At 44.9% G+C, this 22266-nt stretch overlaps 1 protein-coding gene across 2 annotated transcripts in view; it reads left to right on the top strand.

Annotated features, from left to right (window-relative positions):
* LOC129836447 (attractin-like protein 1) overlaps positions 1-22266 on the top strand; it is a 331683-nt gene that overhangs the window by 275554 nt on the left and 33863 nt on the right. For both annotated transcript variants that reach the window (XM_055902623.1, XM_055902622.1), the window contains one exon: positions 3902-4015. In XM_055902623.1, coding sequence (XP_055758598.1) covers positions 3902-4015 — 114 coding nt within the window. The remainder of the gene's footprint in view (positions 1-3901; positions 4016-22266) is intronic.

Here is a 22266-nt window from a genome sequence, read left to right as displayed (position 1 = left end):
ACATGGTTAACTGAATTGACAACAATGCTTTGTCTCCTTATAATGTTGTTCACCACTGTAGAACATCAAAAGTGGGGGAGGTGTCCATTTTTGTTCATAAAACTCTTCAATTCTTTGCAAGTGAGGACCTCACACTTACATCTGATGTTGAATTGCTTTCCAAAGAAGATCCCGCCTGTTAATTAATAATTTAGTGGTAAAACAGTGGTAATTGGATGTGTCTATCGGACATTGGTAGTTGTAGTGATGTCCTTGCATCAACCTTGGATTTAAATGATAATGAGATAAAGTGTGTTTTCTATTGGGTGATTACAACATGAATTGAATTAAAAAATGAAAACCACTCACTACATCTGACTTTTTAGATACTTTCTATCTGTATCCCCTAATCTACAAGCCCACAAACGTGACCAGTTGCTCTGCCACCCTTATTGATAATATTTGTACACTTGTTTTGAATAGTGTGGCTAAAACAGGTATACTTTATACTGACATTTCTGACCACTTTCCAATATGCCACTTCTCGTTGGCAGCTGGAAATGAACAGGTGGGAACGGATAGTAACATTAAATGTAGAATATTTAACTAAAGTAATTCTGAGTGCTTTTAAGATGTTGGTTGATGATATTTAATTGGAAACATTTTATAATCATCCCGATGTGTAGTCTGCTTACCAGACTTTTCTCACATCCTTCAATTCTGTATTTTACCACTGCTTCCCATTAGTCAGACCTACATAGTAAGAGAGCACCAGATGGGTTCTGGAAACCTTGGTTTACAACTGGTCTAAAACAAATCCTCAGTAAAAAAAAAAAATTGTATAAAATGTTTTTTTTTACAAATTCCACCCCCCTGAATTCTGCCAATTACAAAAATAAGAACAAATTTACCCGTCTACATGAATCATTTAAACAATATAAAGTCAACTTGGAAAGTCATCATCTGTTGAATAATAAAAAAGCTTCTGCAGCTGTCGCATCTCAATTGAATGTTGGAAATATGACCGATTGGGATCCTGATGTTATCTCATGTGAATTTAATAAAGTTTTTGTGAATGTGGATTCCTCTCTTTCAAAGAAAATCTGAAAAATGTATGGAAAGGCCTTGGATTACATTAAGGGACATTCCTCTTGGCTTCCGTTTGATCCACCTGATATACTGTTTAGGAGGTGATGGAGGTAATTGGTAACTTAAAGATATCAGTAGCAAATCATGAGATTTGTGCCTCTTTGGTGAAATCGGTGTCGTCCTCGATTATTGAGCCTCTAACGTATAGCTTCACCAAATCAATAAACTGGTATTATTCCCCAAAAAAATTGAAACATTTCAACATTTTCCCCCTCTATAAATCTGGGGATCCAAGATCTTTTACAAATTATCTCCCAATATCTGTACTACTATGTTTTTCTAAAATCCTAGAGAAACTGGTGTATAAAAGAATGTTGAAACATTTAAAACCAACACTGTATTCTATATGCCTACTAATATGGTTTTCGTAAAAACTACTCCACAGATATGGCAAATATTACAACTTGTGGATGAAATCTTTACATCCCTGAACAACAATGAATACGCTCTTGGTATCTTTCTAGATTTATCCAAAGCGTTCTACACCGTTGATCATGAAATATTATTTGCTAAATTGAATTATTACTGTTTTCATGATTATACCTATAAATGGCTATATAATGATGTTTATGATAGAGAACAATTTGTATATGCAAATGGCTGTGCATCTACCAGGGCCATGATATCCTGTGGCGTTCCACAGGGTTCGATCTTTGGACCTTTGTTATTCCTAATCTATATCAATGACCTAGCTGCTGTGTCTTCTACAGTGATGATACCAACTTGATTTTATCACAAAAGAATTTCGATTCACTAATCAATGAAACCAACTCAGGCATGGTCAAGTTTTCTGAATCGTTTCAAATGAACAAATTATCTTTAAATGTTTAAAAAATCCAACTTCATTTTATTCATTGGTAAGAATTCAAAATATTGGCAAAATAATAAGAGCCAGAATCTCAATTCATGAGATTGAAATGAAGCAGGCTTCAGTCACTAGATGTTCTCGTTGATGAAAAGTTGTCCAGGAAAGATCATATTCACTTTGTCTGCAGCAAAGTGGTGAAGTCTGTTTTGTTCATTAGGCTTGCTTCTTAACACTATACTACAGCTTAATTTACCCATATCTCACTAATTGCAATTTTGTCTGGGCCAGTACATAATATGCTTCCTACCTACACAAGTTACTCATTACACAGAAGACATTTGCAAGACTAGCCACCACGTCTAACTACTTGGCTTCATCTGCCCCTCTGTTTAAGAAACTCAATACGTTGTCTGTCTACAAATACACATACCTCCCAGACAGCCTACCTAAACCCTTCAATGGATTCTTTCAGGTTCATTCCCAAATCCATACATACAACGCAAGACACAGCGATAACCTTCACCCTCCCCACTGCCACACCTCACATAGTCAATTTTCTAGTCTAAAGTACAGAACCTCGATCTTCACATTTCCAAAACATCGTCATCCCTCAGTAAGTTCAAGCGTAGACTAGGTTTCAGCCTGATGATCCAAACTACCAAGTAGTCTCCTCCATGTAACCTAACTCTCTCACACACACATAATCAAACATGTTTTTTCTTGTATACTGAGTATATCATGTACATTTGTAATTAGTATGCTCTGTTTAACTGATTGAACAAACTTTCTTTGTACTATATTTGTATATTGGTTCCTGTGGAGTGGTTTTCATTTCTCTTTTAGGTTTCCAACCTCTCACAGTTTTGTTTTCATCTGTACTGTCTTGTCTTTCATTTGTTTTGTTTGGTGCGAATAAATTAAAGCTAACCCCCCCCCCCCCCCCCAAAAAAAGTATGTGTATACTGGGGTATTTTGAAATACAGATGGTATGATTTTGAATACCGTTTGGGGCGCCCTACAGCTTGAGGGGAGGGGTGGAGTAAATTATCTCCAGCTCAGCGCTGCGGCTATGCATTTGGTTTGATAACTTGCTAGCTAAGTGGCTAGCTGGCAAGATCAAGCTTCTTGGTTGCCACAGAGACAATCATTCTCCTTCTGAATCAAGATCCCTGCAGCCTAAATTAGTTTTTTGTGGAGGGGGGTTTACGTTTGGAAAGAAATCGCACCCCTTGTGTGTACTGCCGGTAATTCTGTGTACCCTGGGGGTACAGGAACGGTATAAAAACATCTGCATACCGCCCAACCCTAATAGTCTATTACCACTGTCCAGTACGGTATGTCTCAAGCAAGACTTTCTACTGAAGCTGAATGAGGAACATTGACGATGTAAGCCTAACGTTATGCATAACTGCTCTGATTTGCATAGAACAGGTGCTTACCCCCAAGCTAAAGCAAGAACACTAGAAACAAAAGCCCAATAACTAACTAACTTTATTGAAGCGGAAAAAGCTTGGGAAGTGAATACGTTTTTCTGTGTCGGTGTACCTGTGTGTTTTACGTGTCTGTCGGTGTGTGTCTTTGTGTGTATCTTTGTGTGTGTGTCTTTGTGTGTATCTTTGTGTGTGTGCATGAGTGTGTGGGTGTACAGTCATATACATGAGAGAGAGAGGTGTGTGTACCAGCTCTTATCTGTACTGTGTGTCTGTGTGGTCCCTATCCAGCCAGGCCCTGCCTGTCGACACTATTGTTCCCACCCTGTCTCCGTTTGTGTTTGTTTTCTTCGGGGTGTTTGGAGCACACGGCGATAAAGAGCCGCTCAGCGTCTGACTCACAGGCTTTGTTCATCTGCCACTTCCTCATTATTAAGTTTTCCTCCCTCCTCTCTTCCCCTCTGCCTCTTTCTCCCCCACCCCTCCTACTGTTTGTCTCTTCTGCTCCCTTCTCACTCCTTGTTCCCGTCTACAGCAGCTCATGCGGGAGCGACAGCAGATGGCCAGCCGTCCCTTTGCCTCGATTGCTGTGGCGCTGGATGTAGGTGTCGACCAGGAACAGGAAGAGCTGCTGCAGGGGCTGATGGAGGTGTGTACCTTAAATGCAGTTCATTAGCATATTGTTTTCCATGGCGATGGTGACACCCTGGAATCCAGGCTTGATACCGAGATCGCCCACAGCATTCATTGTTGTGTGTAGACACTGCAGCGTGGGTGTGAAAAAGCAGGTAATTTTCACAACTTGAAATGCAAAACATATGTGGCTAACTCAAACAAGTACTGAAGGCATTGTTGGAAATCACACAACAAAGAATATGTCCAGAGTTTAGCGCGGCCTTACCCGTAAAGGCTGGTTTCTTAGGAAATATGGACATTCTGAAAAGCAATTTCTTGTCCTGCTGTATTCCCTATTGGTCCATGGGTTAGGCCTTTTCACAGGTTCCTTTCCAGCACAGTTCCAGCAGCTACAGTGGATGTATAACCAGGCCAACGCAGTACAGCTTGGCTTATCTTGGCTCGGCTAGTGTCAGTAGTATGAAAAGGGTATTACTAGTTTGCCTCCAATATATGACTTTCGGAATTGTGTTTACAATCTTCCTCTATGGGTATTGGGTATGATCTGATAATCAGCCTCTGAAAATCCCTAGTGGTTGTGTGTGTTCTCCAGGTCTCTGTTTCATAAAAGATTTACTGGATCTACCACAAATCTCTAACAGTTGCTGCCTGCCGGCCAGTCCACATCTGGCTTTAGTGAAATTGATAGTGAGTTTCGGGAGACAACGTATGCTCTGAATGCATAATTTTCATAATTTCTGATGCAGGTTAGCGTTTTTTGACATGAATCTTGTTTTGGAGGCAGCTCTGCAGAGTGGTCACTAGCTGGCACAGCCAAGTCATAAAAATGGATTTAAACCTAACCTTAGGCTTAACCTTAACCACCCTGCTAACCCTAATGCCTAACCCTAACCTTAAATTACATTTTACAATATAGCCAATTTTGACTTTGAAGCTGGCCCATCTAGCGGAAATCGCTCAGTTCTGCCTTCAGGAATAGACTCATCCCAAGCCAATAGACTCATCCCAGGCCATAGTAGATGGTGCTATTATACTGCATGGGCACATACCCTATGTTAGCAGTAAACCCTTAGATTAGTGATCCCCCCCCCCCCCAGCTAACGCTACTGCATTTATCGTCGTCCAACTCAGAATTGATTTTCTTGTTATTTTCATGTTTCTCACATTTTGAGCTCCTGAAGGTGAGAAACAATGAAATGGAACGGTATCTTCACATAAAGGTTAATTAAGTAACATCTGGTGTTGCTCCACATGGACTATTTAGCATAATTGTATATTAAATAAGAAAATAGTTTCAACTGTCATACTTGCTGATGAATGAATGTATTCATCATAGGATTTCATACCTAATTTGGACAGTTATTGTGTAACAGCAAGTTATGGACCTGTGTTTTTGTGTACAGGTGTATTTTGGCCAAATCCATTAGGAAAAGGTGTGCAGGAGGGAATTTCAAAGGTTTAATCTGCATTTTGATAAGCATATTACATTTGAATTGTATGGAAAGTGGTGAAATTTGATTAAATTCCCCCAAAATAGAGACTGGGCTGCAGGAAGGGCACACACACTAAATGAAGAATGATTGGAATGGTTAGTGTAATTTATCTAAAGCAGTGTTACGTTTCTATTTAATGGACATACCATGAGGAGGTTGGCACATTTTGCCTTACCTGTCATCTGATCAGATGGATAACGCAGTGACTTAAAGCCCTTTCTCAATGGAGCAGTTAGCTAACGTGCGCTAAGTGGAAATGACGTTTTTCACACAGCTCCTAGGTGCTGCTAAACTGTATTTCACTCTCAAGGATCCTCAAAAACTCTTCTGAGGTGAGTAATGTCTCACACAACTCTTATGAGACGGTGTGTTTCGTGGATTCCATCCCACACCCAGCCCCTCGTAGAGAGTTCAGAACAAGCGAGATGAACTTAAGTCTTTCTGAGGTTCTCTTCAAACACAACATTTTAAAGACATTCTCTTTTCTGAGAATCTTCAAAAAACCAGCTGCAATTATTGACATCTGGTAAAAGTCAGGCAAACAAGTGACAGTCTGTTATTTACCCAGAGAAATATAACATTTCATTACAAAACCTGCATCTGGATCAGATCAACAAGACGGAGGTCATTGGAGGCACATATTGCTAGCAGATGTAAGATAATCTGGATTTATTAGTTTAAAATCAGATGAGTTTTCAATGAAAACCGCACAAACATAAGTTATTGTCATCAGAGTGGTCGATGGATGACAAGCTATCCAAAGTACACACTATGAAAGAGTAGGGTTAGGTTATATGGCATGTCATTAAAAAACCAAATCAAATGTCATGTGTGGGTATTTTGCCTTGGCCTACAGTATGTCTATAGTAATCTATCAGGCAGATGTTAACAGTTTATGGTTATGACACAATGATTCCAATATTGTTTGTTTAAATTAAAAGTAGGGAACTTTACAGACCATGAGTGACCTTGTTGGACTACATGTAATGAGGACATGAAAAATGGGGCCTTATGGTATAGCTGAAGAAAATGTTGCTGTTTTAAAGCTAATTTCATGGGGTTGGGAGCCTCCTAAGCTTGTGACCCCTTACAGGTGTGTGTGCTACGCCAGTGAGCCTAAGGCCAAAGGGGAGTGAAATAGGTCCTGGGCTCCAGTCATTTGTCCCCTACCCCCCTGGCGTTGATAAAGGATGTCTGGAGCTGGTATTATTCATCAGTGACCTGAGGGCTCTCTGTAAAACAGGCCTGCTAGAAGCACACCACACAACCTGAGTCAAGAGTTGAACAACACAAGCGAAAAGACAACAACCCGTTTTAATGTAAGGGCAAAAGACCCCAATCTTGAGTCTATAATAACCATAGAGTGAACTACCCGTCTAGAAGGTAAATCACACACCAGTTCCCCCTCCTCTCTTGTTTTATACTGTGGCTCAAAATAACTGGGCCACAGTATAAAACAAGAGGTAACTCATCAGCATCAATCACATCTATACAACATCCGCGTAACGTCGTAAAGCCGATGAGCCTACAGCAACGAGCATCTGTAAGACTCCCGGACGCACCTCTCCTTCCGTCCCAGAGTGATATATGGCACTGGGTGTCATAATGCTATTTAAGGGGGAGAAATTAATCAATTTCATATCTAAGGTTTTAATGCGCTGTATTTATTTTCCAATCTGGGGGATTTCATACGCTGTGGGGGGAGCAGTGAGGAGATAAAGAATATTTATGATACCTTGGATAAAAAGGCTGTGTGGTTTATCAGCACCCACAAAGCCTTTCATCAGAGAGGGAGCAGGGGAGAGGGAACACAGATCAGCACCCACAAAGCCTTTCATCAGAGAGGGAGCAGGGGAGAGGGAACACAGATCAGCACCCACAAAGCCTTTCATCAGAGAGGGAGCAGGGGAGAGGGAACACAGATCAGCACCCACAAAGCCTTTCATCAGAGAGGGAGCAGGGGAGAGGGAACACAGATCAGCACCCACAAAGCCTTTCATCAGAGAGGGAGCAGGGGAGAGGGAACACAGATGAAATAAACCTGTGTCTTCAGTAACACACATGTAGAAATACATGAAAACACACACAAACACACACCTTCCATCATTGTCAATTATTAATTGGACATAGGTTTACTTTGCAGTAACCTGTGCCTCTGTTCTCAACCAAGTTTAAAGTTTAGAAAGGCGGGCAAAAGCTTGAGTCTTGGCACATGTTGTAGTGTTATTAACTCTCACCCTTTGTCAATAGCAGCTCGGTCAGAACAAACACATTCCTCCTAATGTTCTATTTGCGTTGAACACAAAGCCTGGACTATTACAATGGTGGCCAAAGCATATTTCAGTGCTATGATGGAGTCACCTGCTGATTCAGCTGGGTAAACTGACTCCCAGCCTCTCTCTTTCCCATTTGTCCATAACTATCAATCTCAGCTGAGCAAACACTGTGTTTTGGTGGCAAATATGGAAAATTCTGCAGTGATGGATCTTCCTGGATGGTATTCTGCTTTCCGTGAGGGTAGAAACCTGTCTTACTATTCTGTCTCTCCTTCCCCGTAGCAGTTTGTTTATTCGGAAACAGCAGGTGGGGACGTTTTTACTTGTTTGAGAAACGATGCTTGTCCCAAGCTAAACTTATTTTTTGTATGCTCCTCTGTTGAGCTTCTTCATTTGAAGGGCGAAATGCTGTGAGAACTAAAAATGTGGAGCTTGTTCTTGGCCGTTATGGACACATTCTTGTCTTTTTAAATATACCTGGTCTCATCCTTGTGGATCCTTGTCAACCATACCGTTTCACAAGGGCAAACGCAGGCCTTCCATCTAACTGTGGTAAGCCTGCCATGTTATGTTTTGTTTTGGGTCTGAATATCCAGCTATTTATTTCCCAGTCACGGTACTGCAATTCAAACTCTATAATTCCTCCCAGATCCACACACCATGAAGGGCTCGCATGAAACATCCATAAATAACAGCTTCAGTCTCCCCCTGAAGACCTGCACCCTGTTCACCCTGCTTTACAAGCTCCTCCAAAGGTAACCTACAGGTCAGCCAGGGAGAGGCTTTGAGAGGATCAGTGGAGCCGACCCTCTGCCTTTCCTCACAGATCCCTCCCTCCCCTTCCTTCACTCCCTTCCTTCACTCCTCCTCCGGAGCGTAATGGTTTGCCTGTCTCCTCTCCGGCTGTCTCAGATTCAACTGACCTAGCAAACGGTCACGTTAAGACTGAAACATTGGATACATCATTTTCATAGGGCTTTGCTTAGTGTTTGAGGCGAGAACAGGACAGAACATATCTGATTTACAACCAGGCCTGTGTTCCAGATGTATGGGCTGGGTTCCAAATGTATGGGCTGGGTTCCAGATGTATGGGCTGGGTACCAGATGTATGGGCTGGGTACCAGATATTTGGGCTGGGTTCCAGAGGTATGGGATGGGTACCAGATGTATGGGCTGTGTTCCAGAGGTATGGGATGGGTACCAAAGGCTGGGTACCAGATGTATGGGCTGGGTTCCAGAGGTATGGGATTGGTACCAGAGGCTGGGTACCAGATGTATGGGCTGAGTACCAGATGTATGGGCTGGGTACCAGATGTATGGGCTGGGTAGCAGAGGCTGGGTACCAGTTGTATGGGCTGGGTACCAGATGTATGGGCTGGGTAGCAGAAGCTGGGTATCAGTTGGATGGGCTGGGTACCAGATGTGTGGGCTGAGTACCAGATGTGTGGGCTGAGTACCAGATGTGTGGGCTGAGTACCAGATGTATGGGATGGGTAGCAGTTGTATGGGCTGGGTACCAGTTGTATGGGCTGGGTAGCAGAGGCTGGGTACCAGATGTATGGGCTGGGTACCAGATGTATGGGCTGGGTACCAGATGTATGGGCTGGGTAGCAGAAGCTGGGTACCAGATGTATAGGCTGGGTTCCAGGGGTATGGGCTGGGTATCAGTCGGATGGGCTGGGTACCAGATGTACGGGATGGGTAGCAGTTGTATGGGCTGGGTACCAGTTGTATGGGCTGGGTAGCAGAGGCTGGGTACCGGATGTATGGGCTGCATACCAGAGGTATGGGCTGAGTACCCGATGTATGGGCTGTGTACCCGATGTATGGGCTGTGTACCCGATGTATGGGCTGTGTACCAGATGTATGGGCTGGGTACAAGATGTGTGGGCTGGGTAGCAGATGTTGTGTACCAGATGTATGGGCTGGGTACCAGAGGTATGGGCTGGGTACCAGAGGTATGGGCTGGGTACCAGAGGTATGGGCTGGGTACCAGATGTTTGGGCTGGGTACCAGATGTAATGGCTGCGTACCAGATGTTTGGGCTGCGTACCAGATGTATGGGCTGCGTACCAGATGTATGGGACCAGATGTATGTGCTGCGTACCAGATGTATGGGCTGGGTACCAGATGTATGGGCTGGGTACAAGATGTATGGGCTGGGTACAAGATGTATGGGCTGGGTACCAGATTATTGGGCTGAGTACCAGATGTATGGGCTGAGTACCAGATGTATGGGCTTGGTACCAGATGTATGGGCTTGGTACCAGATGTATGGGCTGGGTAGCAGAGGCTGGGTACCAGATGTATGGGCTGGGTACCAGATGTATGGGCTGGGTACCAGTTGTATGGGCTTGGTAGCAGAGGCTGGGTAGCAGAAGCTGGGTACCAGATGTATGGGCTGATATACTCTTAATGATCGGCTTTGAAAAGCCAACTGACATTTACTCCTGATTATTATTTGACCATGCTGGTCATTTATGAACATTTGAACATCTTGGCCATGTTCTGTTATAATCTCCACCCGGCACAGCGAGAAGAGGACTGGCCACCCCTCATAGCCTGGTTCCTCTCTAGGTTTCTTCCTAGGTTTTGGCCTTTCTAGGGAGTTTTTCCTAGCCGCCGTGCTTCTACACCTGCATTGCTTGCTGTTTGGGGTTTTAGGCTGGGTTTCTGTACAGCACTTCGAGATATTAGCTGATGTACGAAGGGCTATATAAAATAAACTTGGATTTGATGTATGGGCTGGGTAGCAGAGGCTGGGTACCAGTTCTATGGGCTGGTTTCCAGAGGTATGGGCTGGGTATCAGTTGGATGGGCTGGGTACCAGATGAGCGGGTTGGGTAGCAGAGGCTGAGTACCAGATGTACGGGCTGGGTACAAGATTTATGGGCTGGGTACCAGATATATGGGCTGAGTACCAGATGTGGGGGCTGAGTACCAGATGTATGGGCTGAGTACCAGATGTATGTGCTGGGTACCAGATGTGTGGGCTGGGTACCAGATGTGTGGGCTGAGTACCAGATGTATGGGCTGGGTACCAGATGTGTGGGCTGGGTACCAGATGTGTGGGCTGAGTACCAGATGTATGGGCTGGGTACCAGATGTGTGGGCTGAGTACCAGATGTATGGGCTGGGTACCAGATGTGTGGGCTGGGTACCAGATGTGTGGGCTGAGTACCAGATGTGTGGGCTGAGTACCAGATGTACGGGCTTGTTACCAGATGTATGGGCTGAGTACCAGATGTATGGGCTGGGTACCAGATGTGTGGGCTGGGTACCAGATGTGTGGGCTGAGTACCAGATGTATGGGCTGGGTACCAGATGTGTGGGATGGGTACCAGATGTGTGGGCTGGGTACCAGATGTGTGGGCTGAGTACCAGATGTGTGGGCTGAGTACCAGATGTATGGGCTGGGTACCAGATGTGTGGGCTGGGTACCAGATGTGTGGGCTGAGTACCAGATGTATGGGCTGAGTACCAGATGTATGGGCTGAGTACCAGATGTATGGGCTGGGTACCAGATGTGTGGGCTGGGTACCAGATGTATGGGCTGGGTAGCAGATGCTGTGTACCAGTTGTATGGGCTGTGTACCAGATGTATGGGCTGGGTACCAGATGTATGGGCTGGGTAGCAGGGGCTGGGTACCAGTTGTATGGGCTGGGTACCAGATGTATGGGCTGGGTAGCAGAAGCTGGGTACCAGATGTAATGGCTGGGTTCCAGAGGTATGGGCTGGGTATCAGTTGTATGGGCTGGGTATCAGTTGTATGGGCTGGGTACCAGATGTATGGGCTGGGTACCAGATGTATGGGCTGGGTAGCAGATGCTGTGTACCAGTTGTATGGGCTGGGTACCAGATGTATGGGCTGGGTACCAGATGTATGGGCTGGGTAGCAGATGTATGGGCTGGGTAGCAGAAGCTGGGTACCAGATGTAATGGCTGGGTTCCAGAGGTATGGGCTGGGTACCAGATGTATGGGCTGGGTACCAGATGTATGGGCTGGGTTCCAGAGGTATGGGCTGGGTACCAGATGTATGTGCTGGGTACCAGATGTATGGGCTGGGTACCAGAGGTATGGGCTGGGTGCCAGATGTGTGGGCTGAGTACCAGATGTATGGGCTGGGTACCAGATGTGTGGGATGGGTACCAGATGTGTGGGCTGAGTACCAGATGTATGGGCTGAGTACCAGATGTGTGGGCTGGGTACCAGATGTGTGGGCTGGGTACCAGATGTGTGGGCTGAGTACCAGATGTATGGGCTGGGTACCAGATGTGTGGGCTGAGTACCAGATGTATGGGCTGGGTACCAGATGTGTGGGCTGGGTACCAGATGTGTGGGCTGGGTACCAGATGTGTGGGCTGAGTACCAGATGTATGGGCTGGGTACCAGATGTGTGGGCTGAGTACCAGATGTATGGGCTGAGTACCAGATGTATGGGCTGAGTACCAGATGTATGGGCTGAGTACCAGATGTATGGGCTGGGTACCAGATGTGTGGGCTGGGTACCAGATGTAATGGCTGGGTAGCAGATGCTGTGTACCAGTTGTATGGGCTGTGTACCAGATGTGTGGGCTGGGTACCAGATGTATGGGCTGGGTAGCAGATGCTGTGTACCAGATGTATGGGCTGGGTACCAGATGTATGGGCTGGGTAGCAGGGGCTGGGTACCAGTTGTATGGGCTGGGTACCAGATGTATGGGCTGGGTAGCAGAAGCTGGGTACCAGATGTAATGGCTGGGTTCCAGAGGTATGGGCTGGGTATCAGTTGTATAGGCTGGGTATCAGTTGTATGGGCTGGGTACCAGATGTATGGGCTGGGTACCAGATGTATGGGCTGGGTACCAGATGTATGGGCTGGGTAGCAGATGCTGTGTACCAGTTGTATGGGCTGGGTACCAGATGTATGGGCTGGGTAGCAGAGGCTGGGTACCAGTTGTATGGGCTGGGTACCAGATGTATGGGCTGGGTACCAGATGTATGGGCTGGGTAGCAGAAGCTGGGTACCAGATGTAATGGCTGGGTTCCAGATGTAATGGCTGGGTTCCAGAGGTATGGGCTGGGTACCAGATGTATGGGCTGGGTACCAGTTGTATGGGCTGGGTACCAGTTGTATGGGCTGGGTACCAGATGTATGGGCTGGGTATCAGTTGGATGGGCTGGGTAGTAGAAGCTGGGTACCAGATGTATGGGCTGGGTATCAGTTGGATGGGCTGGGTACCAGTTGTATGGGCTGGGTAGTAGAAGCTGGGTACCAGATGTATAGGCTGGGTTCCAGAGGTATGTGCTGGGTATCAGTTGGATGGGCTGGGTACCAGATGTACGGGCTGGGTAGCAAAGGCTGAGTACCAGATGTATGGCCTGGGTACCAGAGGCTGGGTACCAGTTGTGGGTGCTGGGTACTGATCCGTGGTTATGGGATGTAAAGAGACAGTGATGAAACTGAATATGTGGACTTGCATTTTTGACAGTGTCTCATAGAACCGCCTATTAGCACGAGGACAAGTACAAATCATTATGCTATTGGCTGTTATTGACACTGTCTATGTGATAGGAGGAAAATGGGCTCTGTCATTGTTTAGTAGTGAGTCTGGGCAGGTTAACATTGACACTAGACATGATAATGGTTTTCTGATGTCCCATTGCAGGATGCCTAGTATCACCAAACCCTAACCCTGCCAAAATTATTGCTGCATACTATTCAGCCAACATTATTGCCAAACTGGTTATATGTGGGTGGCAGGTTGCCTAGCGGTTAAGAGCGTTGGGACAGTAACCGAAAGGTCGCTGGTTCGAATACCCTAGCCGACTTGGTAAAAAAGCTGTCTGTGCCCTTGAGCAAGTACCCTAATTGCTCCTGTAAGTTGCTCTGGATATGAGCATCTGCTAAATGTAACTGTGTGTGTCTGTGTATCTGTCAATGACACACGGTGCCATTCTATCCAGGGTAGGTCTGACATGTTCAACCATTGATGCATAATGAATTTGTTCTTGAAGAGACCTTCATCACCATTTTGCCTCTACAGTCATTACACGCAATCAGGCTACAGTGAACTTGCTGCAAGCAGATGGACCTCAATAGTCCTGTGGATCAGAGGTTATCGTTTGATTGCATTAATCAGTCCATTAGCGTGCGCTAGCTGCTGTTGTGTCAACAGAGGTGGAACTTCTAGGTCTGTGTGTGCAGGCAGGGTTATGACAGATATGGAGGGTTTAAAGACATGCAGGCAGGGTTATGACAGATATGGAGGGTTTAAAGACATGCAGGCAGGGTTATGACAGATATGGAGGGTATAAAGACATGCAGGCAGGGTTATGACAGATATGGAGGGTTTAAAGACATGCAGGCAGGGTTATGACAGATATGGAGGGTATAAAGACGTGCAGGCAGGGTTATGACAGATATGGAGGGTATAACGACATGCAGGCAGGGTTATGACCAATGTCCCGTCTAAGCTGCGCATGTGCGCTCCCTCGCAGTAGCCCCGAGTCTGCCGCGCATCTCCCCCTGGACTGACGCACAGAAATATAAGCCCACAGAGAAAAGCACGAGATTGAATTTCACTCGACTCTGTGGAACAGTGGTCACCAACTGACTGGTTGTTCTCCAAGACATTCCTAGTCGATCGCCAAACATTTCTATAAAAAACAAACAAGGATGAAGCCTTGTTTTGTTGCTGTTTTTTCATCTCGGGCAGTGCCTTAAACCCTGAACTGTTTCCATTTTGAACCATCACATGTGTCTGAAGGTACAAACTTCCCATCGGACCCAGAGAGCAAATCAAGTGCACTGTAGGTCTATGTCTGCAGTAATGTAGCAGACATAAAATAAAGCTACAGCAAAGTTGATACTGTGAGATTTCAAAATGTTTAAAACCATGACTAGAGAGAGACTGTCAACGAATACAGCAAAGAGCTGCTGTTTTTATGAGTGAATTCATGTTTAAGTTCTTACTCAGCACTGTCAACACTTTGTATTCAACACTTTTATAAGCCATAAAATGCACGTTCTTCCTATTTCCACTCAGCGCTACAACAAGCACTGCAGCAGTAATGAATGAGTAGGGAAGTATATTTATACTGTAGGCTTGCATTGTTATTATTAGCAGCGTGGGTCTTTTTTAATATCAAGGAATATTTCACTTTCTCTCTCAGTAACAACGAGAATTCGTTTATGAGCCATCAGCTGGAAGACGGTGTCCTTTTTTTGTCAGTGTCAGTGGAGGAAAGGCAGAGCGGAGGGATGTTGAGGCGGACCCTCAGTCTACTGCTCTCTCCCTCCTCTGAGACAGACCATCAGATGCAGACAGTCAGCCCAGTAAAATAAATGTTAAATGTATGCTCACTCAGCTGTGCTTCACAAGTAATACAACAATGGATCTATTACCTGTGTGATCATATAGCTTACCTCAAATTGTGTTCACCACACGACGCCACAAACCGCTCACCATCACGACGCTGTCTGCCATGACCCGAACAACAATTCATTGTCAGGGCAATTCAAGGAAAGCCAATATGCGGTGATAATGTATTAGGCCTATAGCCTGCTGCACAATCCTCATTGCTACAGAACTATTTTTAATTGGTTAATGTTGCATAGGCTTACGTTTTTTTAAGTTATGTTAAATAAAATCTGAGCGGAAGATCTCGGCTTGCATTTTGACTCAGAGAGTGATCTTGACTCAGAAAAGGTTGGTGACCACTGTTATACAGTTTTCCCTGTTAACACCATCAATGTTTCCCATTACTGTGGCAGTTGTCATCAAATCAACGCAATATTAGCCACTTTCAATGCAACATCCCGAAACAAAACGAACTATGCAAGAGATTTTGTTGTAGGCAGAACGCATCGGATTAGGATTATATTGCATTGACACGCACTACTCAGACCGTACTGTACACAGACCTGTGCGGCATAAACAATCAGAGCTGCAGTAGGCCTATATGCAAATAGACCATTGCCATACAGTATATGGATCTGTGTCATTTACTTTGAACTGGACTGTGTTTACAGCATGAGCGGTCGTGAGTAGATGTGCTTGTTTTGAGATTAAAGCGAGAGTTGTGTGTAGCCATGTGTGGACATTTTGTTCATATCCTCTGCTAGTTAGTGAGTTATTAGCTCAGTTATAGATAATTTGTAGTCAGCAATAGGGGAGTGATTGCTTCCTACAAGAGCACAAAATGTGTACATTTCTAGGCATCTTTGAAAAGCAAGTCCGGTAAATAGCTTTTTTTTGTGTTAATGGGGCAGTTTTGTATTTTGAGACAGGCTTGAATAAGCTAAGTAGCCAATAGGCAGATGGTAGCAAACTTTGTCTGATTCTCTATAATAATGGTATAGGATTAATAATGCATTTTATTTTGTAAAGTGTTTTCTTGAATCAAACAGCACAACAACATTTTCAGTCACCTCCTTATCTGAAGGACAAGTGGATAAACTGGTCAATGTCAAGTCCTGCAAGTTTTTTTCAAAAGTCTCATTGGATGTAGGCCTACATTGAACACCACACATTGGCTGCTACTGTAGGCTGAATGATAGAACAGCTATTTCCATGTTAAAATGTTATGGGATGTATTATCTCCATTGTTTTTGATGTTAGGCCACTGGTAGGTCTACATTATGATCAAATAGCCACAGTAACCTACTTGGCCACTGTTATAACTGTAACTTAAAGTGGGTACAGCCTCAGTGTTCACAGTAAACGCGTGCTGGAAGTTGCACCGAACTTTCACAACGTTTAAGTTTACGCTCAGCTGACCTGAAATCTGCTCAGTGCCGGAAAGTTTTTTTGAGGGAACATTGGTTATGACAGATACGGCGGGTATTACAACGAGTGACGTCGACTATTCTGGGCACTCAAGAGGAGCTGTAGACACGTGAAGTGGTGCTAGTGCGTCACTCATGTAACCTTGGAGACAATGGGTGAGCTGTTGGTAATGCAGATGAGGTAGTGCTATCAAGTTGGTTGAATATTCAGAGTAAAGGTCCCATTTGACACTGGGGCTGCTTGTCATGCATTGAGCATGTTTCCTTTATCACTTGGACTTTATTGTCCTCTGTTTGATTGAGTCCCCTTGGTCTTCATTAAATCCATACACTTTAGGCATGAAAGACTTTTGTCCTCACAATTGCGGGCATGAATAACACTTCACAGCAATTCTCTCATTTGTGAGGGGGATTTGAAGGCCGAGGCCAACGCTCTGGAGTAGGGATCCTATAGACAGAGACATTTCATTCATGCCTTCTTGGAATTGCAATCTCTTTTCAAGGCCCTATTGATTACTGTGCCGTTCTTGATGTGGCCAGCTCCACAGATACACAAGGAGGAAGTGAGAAGTTATTGCTGCTGGTGTGATCACCAAGGACTAGCTGTGAGTGTGCTCAGCGTGCGAGAGAGTGTGTCAAGTGAGTGAAAAGGTGCTTTGTTTAGGCTCTCTCCACCCATCTATTCTTATTCCCCCTCATCAACAGAGAGTTTGGTGAGCCTCTTTTGTGTTTACGCTGAATTGCATTTTTGGGGGATGGCCCAGGAGACTATGAGAAATCCCTCGTAGAGCCAGCTATGGCATGCATGGCAATTTTTTTGAATGAATAAATGAACCGTTTTTAGGAAAGCATCCTCTGGAGTAAGGACAATATGCAGTTTACGGGGCTCCCGTTCTGCGTGACTTTATCGCTTTGTTTCCAGCTGGCGATGCCTGTACAACATATAATCAGCAAACTCGTGAGAGGAATTAACAAATGTAGCGTTGTGTCTATCGCTGTACAGGTGTATGTTACGCCTGAGGCAACCAGACAGACATTCTTTCTTCATCAATCTATCTATACTTTTCTATTAAGACTTTCTCTTATTTCTTTGTTTCCCCCTCATCTTGTAATCAATATCTCAGCATTTTGAAAAAAGTAGAAATCTATAATGAATTTGGAGCAAACATTCTGAAATAATGGCCTTTCTACCGTTCTGGAGTGTGGGAGGCTCTCTCCTCCCCAGCTAATGCCCAAGCACGTCTGAGGCCTCAGAAAACACATTAATCATACCCATTAATAGTGAGGGGGAAAGAAGTGAAAGATATACCCCACCTCGAATTAGGAGGCAAAAAGTTTGGCTTTCATGAAGCATTAGAGAGATGATTAATTTGTCGTCTGAGGCGAAGAGAAGAGGAGAGGGGCTGCAGAATAGCCTCTCCGTCCCCCAGCTTCTTAATAGGATTGTAGCTACGCTCACTGATGCACTGATTTAAAATGGACATTTGCAGCAGGGTAGACACTTAATTATTTTTTATATCCATCTGCAGTGTGGCTAATGAATCTGTCTGCCGAGACAACGCTCTGGCGCTCTGACTTGGGTGTTGACCATGATAAGCTCCATGAAGACACCAGCTTTCTGAGCCAGGAGATAGGCCCCGCTAGGGCAGGCGGGCTGGATGGAGCTGGGCCACGCTAGGGGAGGCTGACTGGATGGAGTTGGCCACGCTAGGGAAGGCGGATTGGGTGGTGCTGGGTCACGCTAGGGGAGGCTGACTGGGTGGAGCTGGGTTACGCTAGGGGAGGCTGACTGGATGGAGTTGGGTCATGCTAGGGGAGGCTGACTGGGTGGAGCTGGGTCATGCTAGGGGAGGCTGACTGGGTGGAGCTGGGTCACGCTAGGGGAGGCTGACTGGGTGGAGCTGGGCTACGCTAGGGGAGGCTGACTGGATGGAGCTGGGCTACGCTAGGGGAGGCTGACTGGGTGGAGCTGGGTCACGCTAGGGGAGGCTGACTGGATGGAGCTGGGCTACGCTAGGGGAGGCTGACTGGGTGGTGCTGGGTCACGCTAGTGGAGGCTGACTGGGTGGAGCTGGGCTACGCTAGGGGAGGCTGACTGGTTGGAGCTGGGTCACGATAGGGGAGGCTGACTGGGTGGAGCTGGGTTACGCTAGGGGAGGCTGACTGGATGGAGCTGGGTCATGCTAGGGGAGGCTGACTGGATGGAGCTGGGTCATGCTAGGGGAGGCTGACTGGGTGGAGCTGGGGGAGAATGAGGCCCCCAGAGGTCCTATGTACGCTTCAGGCCCACATGAAGACTTAGATGAGAGAGTTGAGTAGTGTAGTGGTGACTACTCTCTCACTCATTAGACTGGTGAGTCAGTCTCTCCTGCTGCTGACTGATTCAGTATGAGCGGGCAGCTCCAGCCTGGTTAACTCTGAATAGGAACCCTGAGGTTAGAGAGGCAGATGCTATAATAACCTCTTTTACTGAGACTGATTCACTGGCGCGCCACACATTAATTACACTACCCACTGACATCCTGACTGTCAGACTTATACTTCTTGTCTGATTCAGAGCTTTGCTATGTGACTGAATCAGAGAGGTGATTGACGTCTGATTCACATGAGTGATACAGCTCAGATTCATTCTGCTCCTTGAATGTTGATTCAGAGCAGTAGGCCTACTACAAACCAGGTACCAGTGTTAGGCTTAACACCTGTTGGTTGGCTGAATCTGTAGAATGTATCCATCTGATCCATACCCTGATCCTTCAAAGCACAGCAAATGATTCACTTTACAAACAGCTCCTCAGTCGGATCGAACTCCCAGTTGATTCAAAGCGACTCACTCAGCTATACCACTCCAAAGCCAGCCCAGCACATCGCTCCACAGCAGCACTTAAAATGGCGCAATGCCCACCTGTGGCTGGGCAGAAAATGAAAGACCGCTTAATCAGGCGTGTTCCCTCTCATCCAATCCCCAGACATGTTCAGATCTCCCTCTCATCCCATCCCCAGACATGCTCAGATCTCCCTCTCATTCCATCCCAAGACATGTTCAGATCTCCCTCTCATTCCATCCCAAGACATGTTCAGATCTCCCTCTCATCCCATCATCAGACATGCTCAGATCTCCCTCTCATTCCATCCCCAGACATGTTCAGATCTCCCTCTCATCCCATCATCAGACATGTTCAGATCTCCCTCTCATCCCATCATCAGACATGTTCAGATCTCCCTCTCATCCCATCATCAGACATGCTCAGATCTCCCTCTCATCCCATCATCAGACATGTTCAGATCTCCCTCTCATCCCATCATCAGACATGTTCAGATCTCCCTCTCATCCCATCATCAGACATGTTCAGATCTCCCTCTCATTCCATCCCCAGACATGTTTGTGTTATGTCTGCTCTGCTCTATCAACTATAATAAGACCCAGAGTCTCCTCCAGTACGCTGGCAAACAGCAGAACCCCTCCGTGAAGCTGATGTTTCTGTGCAGTGTGTGTTGTGACAGGTGTGAGAGGGAGCCTGCCAGCGTCCGCGGGTGCCAGCCAGGCGATGCCAGTGTGGCAGGGGGTTGTCACGGCGATGCGAGCGTCTGCTCTGTTGTGGGCCTTGTTTACGTCTTGTTTGCGAGCCGTCTCAGACAGTAAACAGGTGTTTAGAAGATGTGAGGTGGAATTTAACGGGCGGAGGAGGAGAGGGACGGCTCCGCTCATCCTACTGTACATCACAGATCTGGGAGGATAAGGCAGAGATGTAGAGTGATGTTTCTTAGAACTGTCTGTCTGCTACTAGTTTCTCTGTTCACAATGCCTCCCCTCAGGCTATGAGCAGATACCAGGCTGAGACTAGATTGCATTACAATAAGTGTAATAAAGGGCAAACCCTTCTTACATTTTCCAAATCTTATCTCACTGGGAGGAAATCATTTTTTTCTATGGCAAATATTCTGATATATATAATATTCATATTTTGCATCGCTGGAAATGTCATGTTGGACATGTAACAATTTGCCAGATGATACACTGGCTCCTCTCAGAAGTTCAAACCTCATGATGAACTTCTTTAGTTAACAGAAACATCTAAATGGGACCCTTGGGATGTCCCAACTCTGACATCATCCCATTCAAGTAGAAGATTTAAATGGCTACGGTTAGGGTAAGGGTAAGGGTTAAGGTTATTGTTTCTTCATTTCTTTGAACGGGGGAAAAAAGATTCACAGATTATACATAACTTTTTTTAAACAACTAATTGACTGATGTTGGTTCAATTGTTTGAATTCCATTTCTTTCAGGGGGTTTTGTGAGCTCAATGCGCACATTGCACAATTTCTCTAGAGATAAATCAGATCCAGCCTGAACTGTGCAATGAAGTAGGGAGTTTTCAACAGGCCAATATTCTACATAGGTTAGCGCATAAAACATGGTAATTATTGATAGTTGGTATTCAGCAGTCATTAAAAATGCCTTATTTACCTAGAAGAACTACTAAAATAGTGATTTTGTCAGACAGCATAGGCAGCAGCCCTATAAAGATGAGATGATGACTTGTAATGAAATAATAAAGTCATCAAATAATATAGACAACTGAAATATGTTATTAAATAATGTGAATAAATGATGGTTAATAAGTGATAAGCAGTAATGGGCAGTCAATACCATCATGGGTTGAATGTGTTACAGCATTCAACCCAAATAATCGAAACGTAAATTTAAAAAAAAAAGTGATTATTTTTTAATAAGCCAATCGAAACGACCTCAAAAAGCACCAATCGCTCAGCACCAGTGGTTAGTAAATCTGTGAAGCAGGCTTCTAGGTAAAAAAACAACATCTTGTTCTGGGTGCCCTCTGTGGCCTTTACATGGCTGCTTCTCTGCCTCCCTGCAGTTCACACTCTTCACTGTGACTGGATGGAGAAAATTCCAGACTGTTTGTAAAAATAAGGCAGGCATTCATACGACCATAAGGTATGGTGAAAGTAGGGCTGTGGCGGACACAAAATTTTGTCAGCCGGTGATTGTCAAGCAAATAACTGCCGGTCTCAAGGTAATTGACCATTAATTATCATAAACACATTTAGCATCTCCTGGCTTTCACACATAGCTACAAGCCACTGATGCAGACCTTTGGAACATCTACATTTTAAAAAGTCTAAATCCATGTAATATAGCCTACACCTTCACAATAAATCCATTATTTATTTTAGACCGGTCTAAAGAAACATGATATGAAGAAAATGTAGTCTATTTCAGAAGAACAGAATAACATACTCTGAGTTGTCCTTATGTTAGGCTCTGATCTGCCTATGCCATATGGCTGTGGGCTACACTAGTTCATTTAGCAGACAAGATTTGCATAGAATTCCGTGGCATTATTTTATATTATTTTATAGTATGAAGAATACAATTGAACAAAGCTGAATAAAATAGAAAGGATAATTTCTCCAACCGATTTGAGGGAGTGAGCACATGCGGCTATTCTGTGTTGAGTGGTTAACAAAAAAATAGGTATTCCTATGTGTTTAATTTATAGTTATTAATGTAACTTTAGTTGTTCTACAAACGTCGGGCTATATGTTTAGATTTTTAATACATTGTAAGGTTGCATGATGCGACTCTAATGATGATTTGAAAAGAAGTCGCTTGAAAGGCATGAGCTCTGCTTTGTTATTTTTTTGCGCAGGCTGTACACACTTCATCAGTCTCTCATTCACAATTTGACAACACTTAATAA

Source organism: Salvelinus fontinalis, chromosome 37 (genome assembly GCF_029448725.1).
Source record: "Salvelinus fontinalis isolate EN_2023a chromosome 37, ASM2944872v1, whole genome shotgun sequence".
Classification (NCBI taxonomy): Eukaryota; Metazoa; Chordata; class Actinopteri; order Salmoniformes; family Salmonidae; genus Salvelinus; species Salvelinus fontinalis.
The sequence above is the reverse complement of the archived record's forward strand: the minus strand, read 5'-3'. Positions and strand labels throughout refer to the sequence as shown.